The sequence below is a fragment of the Grammomys surdaster genome, unplaced genomic scaffold (genome assembly GCF_004785775.1).
Source record: "Grammomys surdaster isolate TR1022 unplaced genomic scaffold, NIH_TR_1.0 127, whole genome shotgun sequence".
Lineage (NCBI taxonomy): Eukaryota > Metazoa > Chordata > Mammalia > Rodentia > Muridae > Grammomys > Grammomys surdaster.
The window spans coordinates 3,194,965-3,213,152 of record NW_021604585.1 but is presented as its reverse complement, the minus strand read 5'-3'; the positions used below and the strand labels follow the sequence as shown (position 1 = coordinate 3,213,152).

Sequence of the window (18,188 nt, the reverse complement as noted above, 5' to 3'; positions counted from 1 at the left end):
CACAACTTACGTGGGCATATTAAAAATCTTTCTCGAGTCCTTTAGAGATCTGAATTTTTAATACACCTCTTTAAAATACATAAAAAAATCAAGAATTAAGAATAAAATAGCCTCCCCCAAAGTACCAATCCCTAGCTTTAATTTTGAAAGCAAGAACAGTGCATGTATTCAGAGTTACAGCATGATTTTGATGTCATACAAGCAACCCAGATTCTGGCTTTTCGTTTAAAAGATATACTCTTTTTTTTTTTCATTTCATTTTCTTCTTGCTTTCTTATTGACGACAACTCCAAAAACATGCAAAATCAGACTGGGCAGTCTAAGAAACCCATGTCCAGCATATAATTATTATGTAAATTCAATGGTCAATTCATAGGACTGGGGAATTGGCTCTGTTGATAAAATGCTTATAGGTCATGATGAAGCCCTAAGTTCAGATCCCAAGCTCTAACCTAAAAAGCCAGGTGTGGTGGTGCACACAAGAATCCTCAGGGGAAGGTAGAAACAGGACCCTGGCATTCACTGCGTAGGTATAGTCTTACTCAAAACAGAAAGCAATAAAGGAAGACACTTAACACTGACCTCTAAAATCTACAAGCACGATTGTGTATACACACACACACACACACACACACACACACACACACACAGTCATTCAGCCAACCAAGTCGTGGTTTGGTTAACCCTATCCATAACCACAGATGTTATATCATTTTGTTGGCAAATAGATGCTCATTTTATCCTAAACAGCCACACTGCCACAATCACACCTAAATAATGCTGACAATTCCATACAATCACTACCTATAAGAATGATCCATACATTATACCTGGTTAAAATGTCTCTTTTCTATTATCTTGACTCTTCTTTTTCAAATCTGTGGTCAAAGGAACCAAACCTCTCTTCCTGTAAAATGCCCCCATGATGGATTTTGCAGATGACATCACCTGGTGGCATTTGAGCTATTCTCCTGTCCTCTGATACCCATGTTTGGATCCGGAAGTCTGGCTAGACTACACTTCCCTCCTCACTGGCATAGGCTTTGATCAGGTTGGCATGCCAAGTGAAATTTTCACGCTATTGGCCAAACACCTAATTTCGAGATCCCCGAGTCCAGACAAATCCATATTCTCTCCAAATCTTGTAACATTACTCTGTATTTTCTAATAACGTTACAATACAGCGGCATCTCCTTGACCTGTTCTTAAGTGAAGGGATATCATACTTTATTTCTATTGGTTCCCTTCCAAATCAAGCAATTACGTATTTAAATCGATACCTTTCTGTCCCTTCAGCAGTTTTTCCTCGTCTCTAAGTGAAACCCAGCCCAACACAGTGCTAACCACTGAGGTAGCCACAATGCTAGTGTCTAAGACTATTAAGATCCAGGTCTGCTTCACCACTGTTATAAATCTCAACTGGATTAGACCACGAGTCTCAGAAATACCTGTCCAAAGAGGAGCATACCGACATAAACCAGTCTTTTCAAAGTAACCATGGGCCAGCCATGTCCCTGCCACAGCACTAAGGGATTCTGCTCCTGACCTAAGGGATAATACCTTTTTCTCAATTGTGAGCTGTTTCTGTCCCAACGCCTGGGCTAGTGGCTTCCACAAAGCAATGGTTTCTAGAACTTTTCTGAATCTATCTTAGTGAAGAAGTCACTTTTACCCTTAATGCAAACACTGCTTTAAAGTCTTTTATACTGCATTCTTTGTTCAGTCTTCATTGCCAGACATTCTCAGGCCAACCTGGAGTATGTTATGTGCTCTTACGAAGCTCCCGAGCATACAGTAAACACTGCAATACTGTTATTTCGGTCATGAGCACGTCAGTAAGACACATGCTCATTAAGTAAATCCACAAGGGAGTTTGAGTTTATTTGACACACTGTAAGCTAAACTCTTTAAGTGTTGGTAGTAACTGTAGTTGGTAGTAGTTGGTTGTAGTTCCACAGAGCTACAACACTGGTCAGGTCTGGCTCTCTACTCACTGGTCCCTCCAGCCATGTTTCTGAGTTCTACCTGGCACTTAAAGCTTGGTCCCAGAAGGACCATTTGGCCAGAGTTCAGACTTTCATTTCAGGGTCAACTTGGACACCTCTTCCCAGACTTCTCACAAATACCTCAAATTTCCCTGCCCAAGCCTAAAGTCGGTATCGCCCATGCAGTGTTTCCACCCTAGCCATAAGCCCGCAACACCATCTGAGCAACTCTTGAGAGTCCTCCTCCAGCCCTGGTCCTGAGTGGACTGCCAGGTCCTATTAATTATGCTTCCGAGTATCTGTCCATGCTACCATTCTTCTCTGGTCCTTCAGATTCCAACTTCGCTCAAGCCCAACAGTTTTCCCGTATAGTTCCCTAATGGCTCTCCACATTCTGAGCTCTTAGATTTAACACTCTCCTCTCAAGCCTTAAAACCAACTGACACCAAGTCAGATCATGCTTCTCAAGTTCCTCTTCAGGGGCTGGGAAGACAGCTTCGTTGGCAACGTGTTGGATGCACAAGCACGAGGAGCTGCATCCCACCCCATCTTCACCCATATTTTAAAAAGAAAAGAAACCAGCCTGATGCAGTGATGCATGCTGGGAATCCCTGAGCTGGAGAGGCAAACAGAAGAAGCCCTGGGCTTGCAGGCCAGCCAGTCTAGCTGAGTCAGCGAGCTCCAGCTTCAGGAAGAGCCTGTCTCACAAAACTAAGATGGAGAGTGTTTGAAAAAGACATTCCACATCAACCTCTGACCTCTCCTTTCGTGTGCACATATCCACGTGTGCATGCACACTGTGTCACACACACACACAAGCAGGATCTTCCCTGGACCCTCATCAACTCTAATTCTAGATGCAGTGTGTACTCTGCAGTTTACTAACTTGATGCCCTTCAGAGACTAAAAGACGGTGCTGTTTAATAGCTACACATGGGACTGTCCAGTCCCAAGTCTCTCTTTATCTCCTCCGTCACCATGCCTCCAGCTTCAGCACCTCCACACTACGTGTATCAAGGGAGCAAGCCACAGCTGTGGCAGGTGCTTCAGCTAGGAGAGGGGCAGGAGAGAGTGGGGAAGAAGAGGATTAGAGGAAGAGAGGAAGGGATGGAAAGAGGGAGAATAGGAATTCCATCCTCTGCGTTGACAAGAGAACTGCATTTAGACTAAAGCCACCTGAGAGCTGAAACTGAGACCGAGTCTAGAAACCGAGTCTAGAATCCAAACTGAAAAGACAATGCTTCCATAGAGACACCTCAGGTCTAAAGTTCCTAAAGTAAGTCCCACACATAGATGTCTCTGCTCCCAATGTCCCAACATTAAAGTCTATTTCTCATGTGCAAAATAGGTTTTATAGCATCTTTTAAAATATGCAAACACTCCTAGGGTAGACTGCTAAGACCGCAAGTAGTATTAGCACAGTGACATTAGTCTATGAACTCACTGCCTTCCTCGGCACCAGCTAGCTGGATTCTTACCAGAGTCGGGGAGAAACAAGGACTGGCTTAGAGGGAGATATAGTTGTCAAAGATGAACTCGGCCTGTCACACAGGGCCAGCTCCAAACAGTTGTTATGACCTAATAGATCTCACCCCCAAACAATCTGCCATTTCTCCCTTCTAATCACTAAAACTGAGAAATAAATACAAAGACAAGATCCAGGTGTTTTCCTACATCAGCACAATTAAGGAAGATACATCTTAGAAATACCTAGTCCCAGAGAGCTAGTGTGCTCACTGCCTGCAGTACGGTCAGACCTGTCACAGCACGCATGACCGTACGTCACTGACCTCTGCAGCAGCACAGGAAGGTGACAACCTCACTCACATCTCTTCTGGCCTCTTTTCTCACTGCTGGGTTTCCCTGTACCATGGCCGGTACATGTAATACTACAGTAATTTTATTCCACAGAACAAAGAGTAAATTCAGCTGTCCCTGGATTCCCCATGTCCAAAACAAGGAAAAGAAACTGGCAGAGGGAGTTTCACGCTCTAACCTGGGCCGTTTTTGTATGTGTGAGGAGATCAGATTTGCTGCTAAGTTCAGTACTTGACAAAAGGCACCACTGAATGAACAGAGACAGGGCAAACCTTAACACTGAAACCATTTCCTCTATGAGTAAGGTTAGTTGGCAGGGAGGAGGGGAGAACACTATTTCTCAAAGGAACGGTAACCAACTTGCAAGACATCAATGCTGAATACACAAACAGATTACACGCTTTAAAATCTCCTCAGCTGTACGTGTGCAAGCAACACCCGAGATGTCCTAAAAATGTGGAGCTAAAAATACTAAAAAGTGAAAAGGACTTAAAATTCTCAGGATTTTCAATGAACCAGATTGCCTGTGCTTGTGGTTATGCATTGTGCCCCAGGACTATGGAATTTGTCCTGAATGAAGCAAAACAGTCCTATTCTTGAAAGGTTCCATAGCTCTGGGGGTGGGGGTGTCAGTCAGTGATGTAAGTACTTGCTAGAAAAATAAAGATGAATACAAGAAGACTTGTACAGGAAACTCTCAGTAAGATAGGGCTTTTTGGACGTGAGTAAGAAAGCTAAGTTACACTTGCCAGAACGTAACAGCTGCTCCTACCATATTTTTAAGAGCTGAGAGATAAGCCAGAACTAGAAAAGACTTCATTTGATAAAGTCAACCAGTAAAATATTTGCAGCTAAACAGCCTGTCGCTTAAAGTCTGCCATCCTAAGAAAACTATGACAACGGTGGTGCATGCCTGTAATTCCAGCTACTCCACAGGCTGAGGCAGGAGGGTGGCAAGGTCTTCCTCCTTAGAAAGGGTAGATAGGAGACAAGGATTTAGTCACAGTGGTCTCGGGACACCATGAGGACATTTAAAAAGGCATAAGTGTATGAAATTGTCTTTATTCACAGATGATATGGTTACTATACAAGCAAATGCAAACACATCTATCGGAAGTAGTAGTGAATTTGATGATTAGGCCAAAGCTTACAAAGCTAATGTACAGAAAACAATTTCCATACACTAATTTAAAAATGAAATTCTCAAAATTCCATTTCCAGCATCATAAACCTTAAAGCACTTAGCAATAAAAAAAATTAAAGCATAAGCGAGTTCTGTATTAAAAATTATGCAGTATCAATAATACTGATTCTACAGCTGAGCCACACTCAAAGCCATTGTGTGGAGAGATGTGCCGTGTGGAAGACACTTAGGAATAAGCTGCCAGTTCAGCTCAAACTGATCTATACAGCTGTCTCAAATTCAATTCAAAACCCAGGAGGCTCCGTGTGGAAATGATAAGCTGATGCTAAGACTGAAATCAAGACTCAAAAATACTAAAACGCTCACATAACCTTAACTACAAAGGAAGCCCTAGCAAAGGTTATGTCCTCACTCGACTTAAGCTTACACCTTGCTGCACACGGACAGTGGGCACAGAGGTGTGGCACTAGCCAAATACCCCAACGTCAGCATCCAGACTAGATGATAGAAATGGGCCCACTGCTGGGATCAAGTGATTTTCAACAAAAAGGTCCTGTGGTAGGTGAATGAGAACGGGGAACTTTTGCTACAAACGCCCCTACAATATCAAGATGAGTGTCTGTGAATATATTCTGACTTCCTGTTAAATCACAGATGTTACGGTGACACACAGGCTTCAACATAAAAGTGCAACATTCAAAAAGAAAAAAAGAAGAAGCATCTCTGTGACCCTCTGTGATAGACAACAAGTAACATAAACAAGACTCGAAATGCACGAATTATGAAAGATGATGCTGACACATTGGGCTTTATAGTAAATAAAATCTTCTAAAGGTTAAAACAAAGAGGCTAAATTAAAAGCTTGGCAGGCTGGGGCAGAAAGAAAGATGACAAGTTTAAAGATTTACCTGGACACTCAGTACATGCCATCTCAAAAAGAGAAGATGGGGAGGGGCTGAGCACGAGCTGGGTGTAGAACACTTGCAGAGCACATGCAAGACCCCAACCTCATTTCAGTTCCCAATAGGAAGTAAAAGGGGCAAGCACAGAGGAGCGTGAGACAACACTTGCTGTGTGTATTTTCCCAAAGGCCCTCCATTCATAAGGCATAAGAAACTCCCCTAAGTTGTATTAAAAGACATTTCCATCTAACTTGGGGCTTGGGCTTGTCGCCATGGCACAGTGCTCTATCTAGTAAGCACAGGCCTTGGGCTTAATCCTCAGCATCAAAGTAAAAGCATAAATAATTCACAATCTTCAGAAAACAGGACACATGCCCAGTCTAACACCTAGCAAATCCACTTCTACCCATCCACCTAAAAGCAGTGAACGTGTGCATTCACCAAATGTGTACAAGGATGTTAGCAGAAGATCTGTTCATAATAGATAATGACCGGGAAACCCCCAATGTCTAAAACAAATGGGCGCTAGACTTAAAGCATGGAATATTATTGACAATAAAGATGAATCACTGATACATACAACGATGGAAGAATCCATCAGAAATGATGCTAAGCAAAAAACGCTAGACCCCAAAAGAGAACACACTATACAATTCCATTTACACAAACGTCTAGAATGGGCAGAAACACGTCATGGGAATGAGAACATAGTATACTTATTGCCTTGGGCAACAGTAGTGATCAATAGGCAGAGAACCTTCTGAGGAACCGAAAGGTTCTGCATCTTCAATTGCAGGGCTGAGTTATCGGGTTATTGGCTGAAATTCAAATTATTCACATGTGATCTTTCATTTCACTATATTTAATTTGTGAGATGGCTTTTGGTTTGTGGGGGACAGTTTGATAGCTGTCTACCACACACTAAAGCACAGTCAATTGGTTAAAGGATAAGAATAAAGTGGAGATTATGGAAAAGAGAACACGAGCTGCAAATTCCTTCTGGTGGCAGACTAAATGCCTGGCACAGACTCTAGAGTAGAATACAACAGGCGTGACTCAAAAGAAAGCGATCCAGCAGGCCAGCCAGGATGACGATGGGTAAACTCAGAACCTCAGTGGACATGATAACAAAGCTAACCGATCCATAATGGCCGCTCACGTGGTGATCCGAGCCAGCAGCATCTCAAGCTACACCGGTGGTTTTAAAACAGCTTTCAGGAAATGCCCCTGTTGTAATTTCCATCGATAGACATTCCTCTTAATCATGTACTGAAACTACACGCACACCAGAAACCACTCACAACTCGCTCTTACCTTCAGTGAAACTCCCTGTTAGGGTTATTACGACAAACACTCTCCCCTCAGGCTCCAGATCCACCTAGAAAGAGAGAGAGAAAAAAGGCACATTAAATTTTAATATTGAATTACTTTTTGTGGCTCTTGAATAATTCTTTACAAGGCGGCCTAGATGCATAAATCACAGCCACACAAATCCTAATCTTTCATTGCACAGCAGAGACAAAGAAATAAGTGAAACCTTAAGGAGCCCTCAAGCTTGGAAACTTCGTACTCAGAGCTGCCTTCTTCTCGAATTGCCTTCTCTTCCTCCTTCACCTCACTTGATGTGAAAAAGTATTTGCTTCTTGCTTTGGAGCCACTGTATCTTAGGCACATCTCTAGTAAGAGCCTCAGGTAACTAAACCACAAGGCAAGTAAGTGAGCTGGAGGACCAATGTCAACACACACCAAGTGGCCCATTCAACTTCCAAGGTCTAGTGTCATGGGAGTGAATTGTATGAAGAGCCTCTGTCTTCTTCTACCTGTCTAGTTTATGACAAGGATTAGCTATTCTTGACTAACAGCCACTGAAGTTATCTATCAGCTGAGGCATCAAGACATGTACCCTAAAGACCCTCACACAGCAGGGTACTGAATGGAACTGCAGCATCCCCTGATACCCAAGCTGGCACATTCTAACCTCTTCCTAGAGGATGCTGAGCTCACGGTCCACCCACATTTCAAACTCCTGCAACATGAGATGCCTGTGGATTTAAATGCATGCATTTATAAATGTCCTCAAACGGATCCTTCAGCTTCAGCTCATGGCTCCACTCCTGCCTCTGACCTTTCACTACAGTAAGCCCAGCTAAATATAACGATGACCTAAGGGGGCAGGAAGCCCTTTAAATAAGCTGCAGATTGCATGCTACAACAGAGGGCCCCTGCACTGGAGGACCTGCCTAACTCTACTGAGAGTGGAACTGGAGTGGCCTCAGTCCTCCGCCCCCAGAGCCTCCCTGTTCTTTGAAAGTTTGGGGGAACAGCATGAGACATTTCTGGCCTGGCTTCTATCACAGAACTTAACAGGGCTATCCATTGCTTTTACTGTACATACAAGTAAACAAAGACCCCTCAAAGTGGACTGGGTACGGGTCTTTCTGCAATTCACTATATATATATTATATCACGCTCAAGTCAGACACCTTTCATAATACAATGTGCTTTGTACTCTCTGACAGCTTTACCTCTCTACTGTGGCAGCCAGCCAGTTCTTAAACTCTGCCTTTCTCTGCACAGAATCTGTGTCCAGGAAGATTACCACTCTGTATATCACTCCTATGCTCAACTCAACCTGCTGGCCTTGTGACAAACACTAACTTACAATGTCATGTTAACTACCTTGACACCACTTGTGAACCTCTATTGAGTGGTTCTGAAAATAGTCTCTCTGGAAAGATGACTAAACAGGATGTCAGTGTCTAATTGTCTCCTCTCTCTGCCTTGACTTGTTTCAAGTCAAAAAGATGTTATTTTTAAAAGCCACTCCCGTGCCTTCAGCAAAGAGGCCTAACAAAGAACACATACACACACTCAACCTCACAGCACAAACTGCTGCTAGTACTGCTATAGCTGCTGACAGCCTGCAGACAGACAGACTGCCAGGCCACCTCTGCCATCCTACACCCATAACCAGCAAGTGAACCTTTGCCAACAATGCCTGGAGGGCCCACAAAGATGGGTACCTCATCTCAATGGGCTAAGAGCTCTCTGACAGATGTCAGGAAACCACACCACCCAGAACAGGCTTGCTTCCTCATTTTCCCCAGCATTACAGGCATCATGAGAGACCAGATTCAGGCCCCATCTTCAAGCTTTGTTCATGTGAAGCAGATGTGCTGAGACAGGGAACCTAAGCATGAGGTTTCAAACTGTGGATCAAGACTTAATCAGAAGGATGGGAAGACAAGTATAGATTGTATATTGTAGGGATTTTTAAATAGAATCAAACAGAACAGAAAATAGAAACACAGGTGTTAAAGAAAAGTACTGTTTTGTAAAACTTCGTGCATACATGTCCCTCTGTGTGTGTGCATGTGCATACGGACACACATGCATACATCTATATACCATGGAGAGCCTTCCTGCTCTGTCCCTTATTTTTTGAAACATGGATCTCATACCTGGTCAATGAACTCTAAGAACCCACCTGTCTGCTCCCTACAGACGCACAACAACTTCTATGTGGTGCTGAGAATCCAAACTCAGGGCCTCACATTTGTGAGCCAGTTATTTTACTAATTAAGCTATCTCTCCAAGCCACAATTTCATGAAGTTTTGGGTTGCATTTTGATATGCATGAAAGAGTAGACTGGATTTTAATGTAAAGGTGTATTCTTTTTAAGTTAATCTATTTATTTACTGTATATCTCAACCGCTCGCTCCTCCCCTCCCAGTCCTCCTCTCCCCATCCTCCTGTCTACTCCTCTTCCTTTCTCTTCAGAAAAGGGCAGTCCTCCCATGGGTATCAACCAGCTTTGGCAAATCAAGTTTCAGTAAGACTAGGTCCATTATCTCCTATTGAGGCTAGAAGAGGCAGCCCAATAGGGAAGGAGCCCAAAGGCAGACAACAGATTCAGAGACAGCCCCTACTCCTGCTGTGAGGAGTCCCACATGACCACCAGCTGCACAGTTGTTATGTATGTGCAGAGGGCCTAGGTCAGTCTTGTGCATGCTCTCCAGTTGGCAGTTCAGACTCTGTGGGCCCCTATAAGCCCAGGTTAGTTGATTCTGTGGGTTTTCTCGTGGTGTCCTTAAACCCTCTATCTCCTACAACTCTTCCTCCTCCTCTTCTGCCAGGTAAAGATGCCTTCTCTTCTGTGTTATAGAGAAATGCAAGATCATAGAGCTGGAAAGACAGATGTCACTTAATTCCTGGTGTTTGCTTTGATGTCCCCATTGCTAGCTGACCACCTACATCAACAACAGGCCTGCTTTATTACTGTGCTCCACAGGAAACTCGTTCTCTAAGAGCAGAAATATACTGAGATCAATAATTTCCACTTGCTGACTCTATCTCTGTCCGCCACAGTTTTAATGGAAACTGTCTATTTAGACCATGATGCAAACTGCAACATCTAGAGCAGCTCTTGATCTTTGGACCAAACGGTTCAGCTAGGACCCCACACAAATTACAGGGTCCACATGTGACCTAGAATTAATTAATCAAAGCACAAGTCCCTATAACCATAATGACAGACTGTGATGTTTAGCAATGTCAACTTGACAGAATTGAGAATCACTTAAGAGAACAGGCCTGTGGAACAATATCTAGACTAGGTTGACTGTGGTGGGAAGAGCCACCATAAATGTGAGCAACACCATTCACTTGGCTGATGCTCTGGACCAAAGAAAGAGGAGAAGGCAAGCTGAGAACCAATGTTCAACACTTTCTGCCTCATCACAGCAGACACGGTGGGACATGCTGCCTCAAGTTCTGGCTGTCATGCCTGTCCCACCATGACGGACTGTACCCACAAACTGTGAACCAAAGTAACCCTTTCCTTCTTTAAGTTGCCTCTGTCAAGTATATAACACAGCAATATATAACTGATACATCAAGCCTAGAACTCACACTGTCCCTGTATCTTGGCTATCAGCACAATGGAACTTTCTCCTCTTGGTCACTGCTAATTCAAGTTTGGGCATAAATTTTAAGTAGATACAATTAGGAATTCTTAGATCTGCATGAAAGAGACAAGGTCTCACTTCAGCTTAACTTCATGCTTGGATGTCAATTTGAAGTATCTGGCAGACCTGATGTCACACAAAACTAAAGATGAGGCAAAGATGCAAAAGTGGAAAAGACGGAGATTTTATGACATCGTTTCCACTTGCAGCCCCTGTCGTGCTCCTCCTTCATGATTCAGCCATGTTGAATAGGATTGTCTATCACTCACACACAGCACTCTGACTCATATAATAATAAAAAAGGTAATAAATCAAAAATCTAACTTACACATCCCTTGTGTGTGCTATCTCCTATAATCTGATGCCCTGCTTCGCGCCATCACTTACATAGCTCCTGCAGACTCATCCCAGCCTCTGGCAAGTCCAAGAACTGGTCCGTTTTTTTGTAGCATTTTACCTTATTGGCCATTTCCTTCCCTACCTCCTCTCAAGACCAATACTGCAGGACATCCCTCTTTCATGGCCCTCCCGACTCTTCTCTAGCATTCTCACGATTCTAGAATGCAATCACTCATGCTCTCTGTCTCTCTTTGTCACTGTCTCCATGTCTCTGTATCTATCTATCTATCTATCTATCCTCTATCTGTCCATCTATAATCTAACCACCTATCTATCATCTATCTACCTACCTACCTGCATATCTTGCTGTTCTTCAATCCTTTTTTCATTCCATTGAAAGACTCAGACCCATGATTTCCTGAGATGTTAAACTTTGGGGATGGACTAGAAAACGAGAATATAACGCACCTCTAACAAGGGTAGGCTGCAGATGAGAGTCAGTACCAGATTTAGTTCCTACGTTGCAACACAGACCTTTCCCCTAAACTTATGTATGCCTTTCTATTAACATTTGCATTTCAGGGTCCAATTTCTTCCATTCCTCACCCTGTTATTTATCCAGCAGCCCACGGGAAAAACCGACAACCCTCACCATGAAGTTCACCTTCTGAAGGTCCCCTACATGGCTCATTCCCTGATCATCTACTGATGAATCATATGTTGTGACAGGCCATCTACAGCAGAAAAAACTTCTCTGATGAGGGTTAATTGATGCATTAATCTATTGGTATATCAATGATTCACTGGGAGTCATTTCATGGTTATGTCCCTTTAGCAGGTAACAACGGTAGGTTTTCTCTTAAAGCCCTATGGATTTAGCTATGGATTGCTGGCTTCATTGATAATGTCAAGTATGAGTTCCATTTCTTGAGGAGGGCCTTAAATCCAAATTTTAAAAACTGGTTGATTGCTCCTATAAAATTCATGTATTATGGCATCAACGTGATCGTATCTTGCTGCACAGGTCATTACTGAAATTCTTCTAAGAGTTTTATGATTTTATCTTTTACGTTTAGGTCTTGGTCCATTGTAAATTAGTATTTACACAATTTCTGATGAAAGAGACCAACTTTTACATATTCAGGTGCCATGGTACTATCTGTTAAAAAAGAATGTGCTAGAATTTTTAAAGGATGGTTGAAATTGTATGTGTTTGGTGTAGTGGTCTGGGAAAGACTGAAAGCTGGAAAAAGACACAGTATCCATGGCTGTGTGCTATACCAAAGAATCTAGACCATAATCAAGGAAGGGGATGTAAATATTAAAGGCTTATACATGTGGAAGGCATGTGGTCCTTTTAATTTTTTTAAAACACATCCTCAGACAACAGTAAAAACAGCTATAAGTCTGTTGACAGAGGCCAGACATAAGCTATCAGTACATAAACTATCAGCAGGGTGGATCATGAAAACAAGGAACTAATCATAAAAGACCACACGAAGCATTTCCCTGTCTATATTCCTCTAGTAGTCTGGAGACTTAAGTCTCGGACCCAAGTCAGAGTCTTCACTTTTAAATGTGCTAGTAGCAGCATTTGCTGAGGTCTGGTCTGTTGCTATGAGCTGTAATGCTAAACACTGGCCCCCAAGGTCTGGCTGCTTCTAGAAATGAAGACATCTTCACTTTCACCAAGTGATGCTGTGTAACCCTGCTCCTTAATGTAAAACTGTTGGTTGAATAAAGATGCCTACAGCATACTGGGCAGAAGAGAGATTGGTGGGGCTTCAATTCCTGGGCTTGGGTCTGAGGCAGGACCATGAGGAGGAGGTAGAGAAGGTGGAGAGAGGAAGACACCATGGAGTAAGGGATCATGAGAACTGGCCATGAGGGTTGGCCAGCTAGACTAAGAGTGGCCCAGGTGGAACATGGCAAGTCCTATCTTGGGGTTCTTGACAGGAAAGTAGACAAAATAGCATAGAAGGTTGACATCTTCCCAGCTCTAGTGCTGTTAGGCTTATTATAAACAGAAGGGTTTGTGTCTTTTATACGGGAACTAAATGATCTAAGGTAGAGTAGAAACCTCCTTTAATTATTACCACAAAAAGCATCAATACACTTCAGCTTAAAAAGTACTTACTTGAGGGAGGTAACGTGTCTTCATCCTTTCTGTAAGCAAAATATCTCTCCAAAGAGTCTCTGCATCTGACCCTTCCTTTACCTTCTACCTACCACAAAGTCCATCTGTGTGCTTTCTATTCTCCCTTCTGATCTCTTTATCTTCTGTACCAAATACACAGCGCTTTTAATCAAAGAAGGCTGACTTAGTATCTAGTGTGTAACACTCTTAGGTAGAGTGTCATGCAGCTGAAGGAGTCTCACTGTGCATCTCCATAGTAACCTGAAGAACCAATCACTAAGAAGGAGTTCATGAGGGCGTAGCCACAGGAATGCATGCTGCTTACCTCACTTCCCTACCCAAACTTATCCTCTGAATCTGTTTGGCAGCAATGCCAGAAGAGACTTGGGTTCTAGAGCTTGATATATCTTCTCTAGACTGTGTCTCTGGGCAAGCCATTTAACATCTCTGTACCAGAGATAGAGGGAGAAGTGTTAAGTACACAGACACCAAGACCTTACCAACATTCTGCCGACTGAACTAGCTAGGGAAAATGGGAGATGGGGGTCTGGTGCTTTTCAAAACTCGAACACAGTCAGACCTTGAACCGCCACTACGAGTTAGATGATCTCTCAGACCTCAGAGGAGAGTTTCTTGATGTAGCCCTGGCTGTCCTGGCACTCTGTAGACAAGGCTGGCCTTATACTCAGAGATCTACCTGCTTCTGCCCCCTTGGTTCTGAGATTAAAGGCATACACTACCACACCCAGATCTCTGAGAACTTGAATGGCTCTGATTCCATGCTAAGTTTCTGGGTTAAGCACAGAATCACTGAATCTGCCATTCCTGTAACTTCCAAGACTAACTCTCCTGAAGCCGCTGTAGCTCAGCCTACCCTGAGATCCTGTCTTCCTCTGCTGCATTAGAGCATCCCGTTCCCAGGGATACTTCGCTTCTCAGATGTGAGCAGCCTTCCCAACACATGCAAGCAAGTACAGAATGTGTACAGCTGCAATCCAAGGACCCTTTCCAAAGTGCCGCTTTATCATCCCCCACCTTCCCGGGACCTTCAGAACAAAACATCCTCCTCTGCAGGCTCTCGAGAACACACATGCTCTCTTTGGGTCGCCTCTCACTAACCTTCCCAAACTTCCTTGCAAATTCCATAGTGTGAACCTGCTCTTCAAGCCTGACCCTTCCCTCCATTACGCTGCCATACCTTTGCTCCTGATCTGTGAGAGTGAGGAATCACCTAACCATCCAACTGTTCACCCCTTCCCAGCAAGCCTCCCAGCCTGGAGACATTACAGGCTGCTCAGGATTTCCCAGAGTAGGGCTGTAAGTGGGACGGCCCACCAGGCACACCTGTGGAGGAGGGAACAGCCCCGGGGCAGGCGGAAAGACCAGCTCTCTGGTTCCCACAGAGACCTGACATTCACCCGGATCCCACTGATCTTAAAATCCGATCTCCACACCTGTCCATACTCTTGAATAATCACTAAATTTTCATACATCTGTATCTTAGCACTTGTAATAAGTCATCAAGTGTCATCCAGGGAGCTCCTGACACCTATGTAGTATTTAAAATCTCTGCCCAGGGCTTCTACGCCGCCTTGATTGTTATCTAAGTCTCATTTATTTGTAAATTGGTCAAAGATAAGCTTAAATTGTTTGTACTATACACTTAGTTCTCCCAGAAGCTCAGCAAACTGAACCAAGTATCTTCTCAACAAATATTGATTGACTGGATGTAATGAGATCAAAAGGAAGGCCACTTGACCTCACCTATATAATAGGAATGATAAGCTTTATTGCAGGATAAAATACAGAGCTTTGCTTAGAAAAAAAATAAAATGTAACAGGGCCAGCCGGATGTCCTAGAGGGTAAAGGCACATGACCAAGCCTAACAATAGGAATTTGATCCCCAGATCCACGTGGTGGAAGGAGCGTCCCAACTTTGCAAATTATCTTCTTACCTCTACATGTGTGCCATCACACACATGCACACTCGTGCACACTCGTGCACACACACTAATAACAGTAACAGTACTTCAAACACATTAGGGCGTATGGCCCATTGCTTTGTAATTACACTCAGCAGTATTCCAGCCCACGTCTGGGTCACAGTGATGTCACTATGCAAAAGTTACACGAGTCACTTTCACGCTGGCTCAATCTCTGTGAGGTGTTTTCTCAGAACCCTTCGTCTAAGCACTAATGTTCCGTGATTCTAAGCAGGCTTTAATAAAAGCCTGTGCACACGACTCAAGGGAAATGCTCATTTAATTAACTGATAATAACCTATAATCATTTCCTTTCACAAAAGACATTAGAATTGATCACAGGCAGGAAACTACCATCTCTGCAATATTCATCCTGGCCTGAAGTAAGCAGGGGAATATGGTCTGTTACAAGGGAAAGGCTTTGATTTGAGCAAAAGGTGTAGGGTACCTGTAGGCTGCATGGGAAACATGTGTGAGAAAACGGTCCATGAGCCTTAAGTTACGGGCTAGGTGGCTCTTTTCTATTGCTTTCTGGAGTCTTGCACTTAAAGACAAAGGAATGTGATAAAGTGTATCTCATCATTCTTCCCAGACGAAGATTATGATGAGCATGCAGGCTCTTACAGGATTCTATCAGGGACCCATAAGGAGATGGGCACCTGCATTCTGTAATAAAATAGGACAACTTCCTCTTGACCTCCACCAATGTGCTCAGTCCCTACTAAATTCCTGCCCACCATTATCTCTCACCTTTACTATCTTCAGGCAAAACATCACCATGCCCATTAAACAGATGGTATGATTGAGTCACAGTGGGGTTTCTGAACAAGCCAAGGTCATATAAGCATGGAAGGCCCAGTCAAGATTTCAGTTCTGGGAAGATACCCTGCTTTTGTCTTACCAGCCTCTCTCCATGCTACTCTAACACAGCGCCCACAGGTCTGTGTGCCTGCTGCTCAGCCAAAGGCCAGCCTGTACATGAGGTTGCCATGTCACCAGCACCCTGGAAGTCCTAGCAAGACTTATGTCATCATCACCTGAAGGTGCTTGTCACCCTCTTCCCACCCAGGTCTTGCCTCCTCAATGCCAAGAGCAGTGGAGTGGAGTCAACCTGACAGCCCTGCTCTCTGGCTCCTGATGGGAGCAGGAGCTCGGAAGAAGGTTCATCCCTGCTGGAACTCTTGAGATGTCATGAGCAGTTCAGGTACCGTGGTGTTTTCTTTCATTTCAAACCACTCAGAGTCCTTACGTTTGTTGTTTTCAGATAGCTGTTCAGCCGTGGGTCTCTGTGTGCCTTCAGCACACCACAGAGACAACAGAAGTGCACAGGCACCCAGTGCTTGCTTTGTCTGCCCTTTTCCCTCTGAAACTTTCTGCTGGAGGAATATGTCCTGGATTTGACACATATGGAGCTGACTCGGACTCCCCTGCTGCTAAGAAATGGTACCTGGGCAGTCATTGCTTATGACAAAGCGCCACAACGACAGTGACAAGTTCTAAAGAACACTCTCTCCACTCCTGAAACCAGAAATAGAGTCAGGTTGATACTCTGCTCCAGCTAGCCACCCCAGAGCTCACCCCAGAGCAGATGGGAGGTGGCTGAGGTGGGAGAGGGGAACCCCACTTGCTTTATGCAATCTCCATACTGCAGATCTCCTACAAAGAGCAACTCTGCAGGCGTCCATCACTTCTCCTTTCTGCTGGGTAGGGCCTTCCCAAATGGGATGGAAGAGGAAAGGGATGTCTCTGTGGCCCTGGTGGAAGGGGCACCGCACCCATGCTTCCTCCTCCTATTCCAGGAACTCACAGTGCACCCTCTCTTATTAACCACCTTTATGGGTTCAGGACTGGACTTCTCTTTTGTTTTGTTTTACGGAACTTACTACAGGAAAGATGAGATATTAGACTAAGAAGAATCTAGTTAAGATGCATTTGCAGAACAGAAGTATCTTTTTTTTTTTTTTTTTTGAGACAGGGTTTCTCTGTGTAGCCCTGGCTGTCCTGGAGCTCACTCTGTAGACCAGGCTGGCCTTGAACTCAGAAATCCTCCTGTCTCTGCCTCCCAAGTGCTGGGATTAAAGGCGTGCGCCACCACTGCCCAGCCAGAAGTATCTTTAGTCACAACGAAATAATTATTTTTTTGTGGCCTGACCCATTCCTAACAGTTTAATCTGAAAATGTTGGGTATTTTAAATTGTTATGAATAATCCCAGAATTATTCCATACTGTTGATGTTTCTCATTACCCATATGTAATGGAGGAAGAAGAAGGTGAGGGCCCCAGCAAAATCAAGCAAAGTACTAAGTACAAACCATACAGAGAAAACTCTAAGCATTTCAAGGTACTTTACACACCTGTCTGGTTAATGGCTCACTCCCTGGGTTATCTTTGGAAGACTCGATCCAAGGCACAATATGAATGGTGTCAAATCAAAGCATCTATCTCAATAGCTATTTTATGACACCTTTACTCCTTTTCATCTTCTAGAGGGCTACATGAAAACCCCACAAGAGATGGGACCACGCCTAGAAATCCTGCCAGCTGTTTTCAAGGTGGCTGGGGAAGAGCAGCGGTTGGGGTGACTCATGGTTAAATGCTGGCTGTTCAAGTGAGATCAGAAACAGGGCTGAGGACCAATATGGCCCAGTGACATGCTAGAGGCTGGCTCTGACTCTGGGGTGACAGGGGGGACAAAGTCACAGCATTGTCCTTACATGTCAGACCCTTACACATAGACGTGGGTGTGGAAAGTAGGCAGAAAATGGTGGTGATTGACACACATTAAAGAACGTTTCCAGTGTGCTGATCTGAAGGAAGGAAGTCTGCATCAGAATGGGAGTTTGGGAAGAAAGAATATCCAGGAGGGAGAAGCAGCCAGGTGCACCAGGTGAAGGTGATGGCATGTCCAGGAT

General features: G+C 43.9%; 1 protein-coding gene across 1 annotated transcript in view; it reads right to left on the bottom strand.

Moving 5' to 3' along the window:
* Prkch (protein kinase C eta) overlaps positions 1-18,188 on the bottom strand; it is a 197,367-nt gene that overhangs the window by 124,991 nt on the left and 54,188 nt on the right. The window contains exon 2 of the mRNA XM_028789103.1: positions 7,164-7,227. Within this exon, the coding sequence (XP_028644936.1) occupies positions 7,164-7,227 (64 nt within the window). The remainder of the gene's footprint in view (positions 1-7,163; positions 7,228-18,188) is intronic.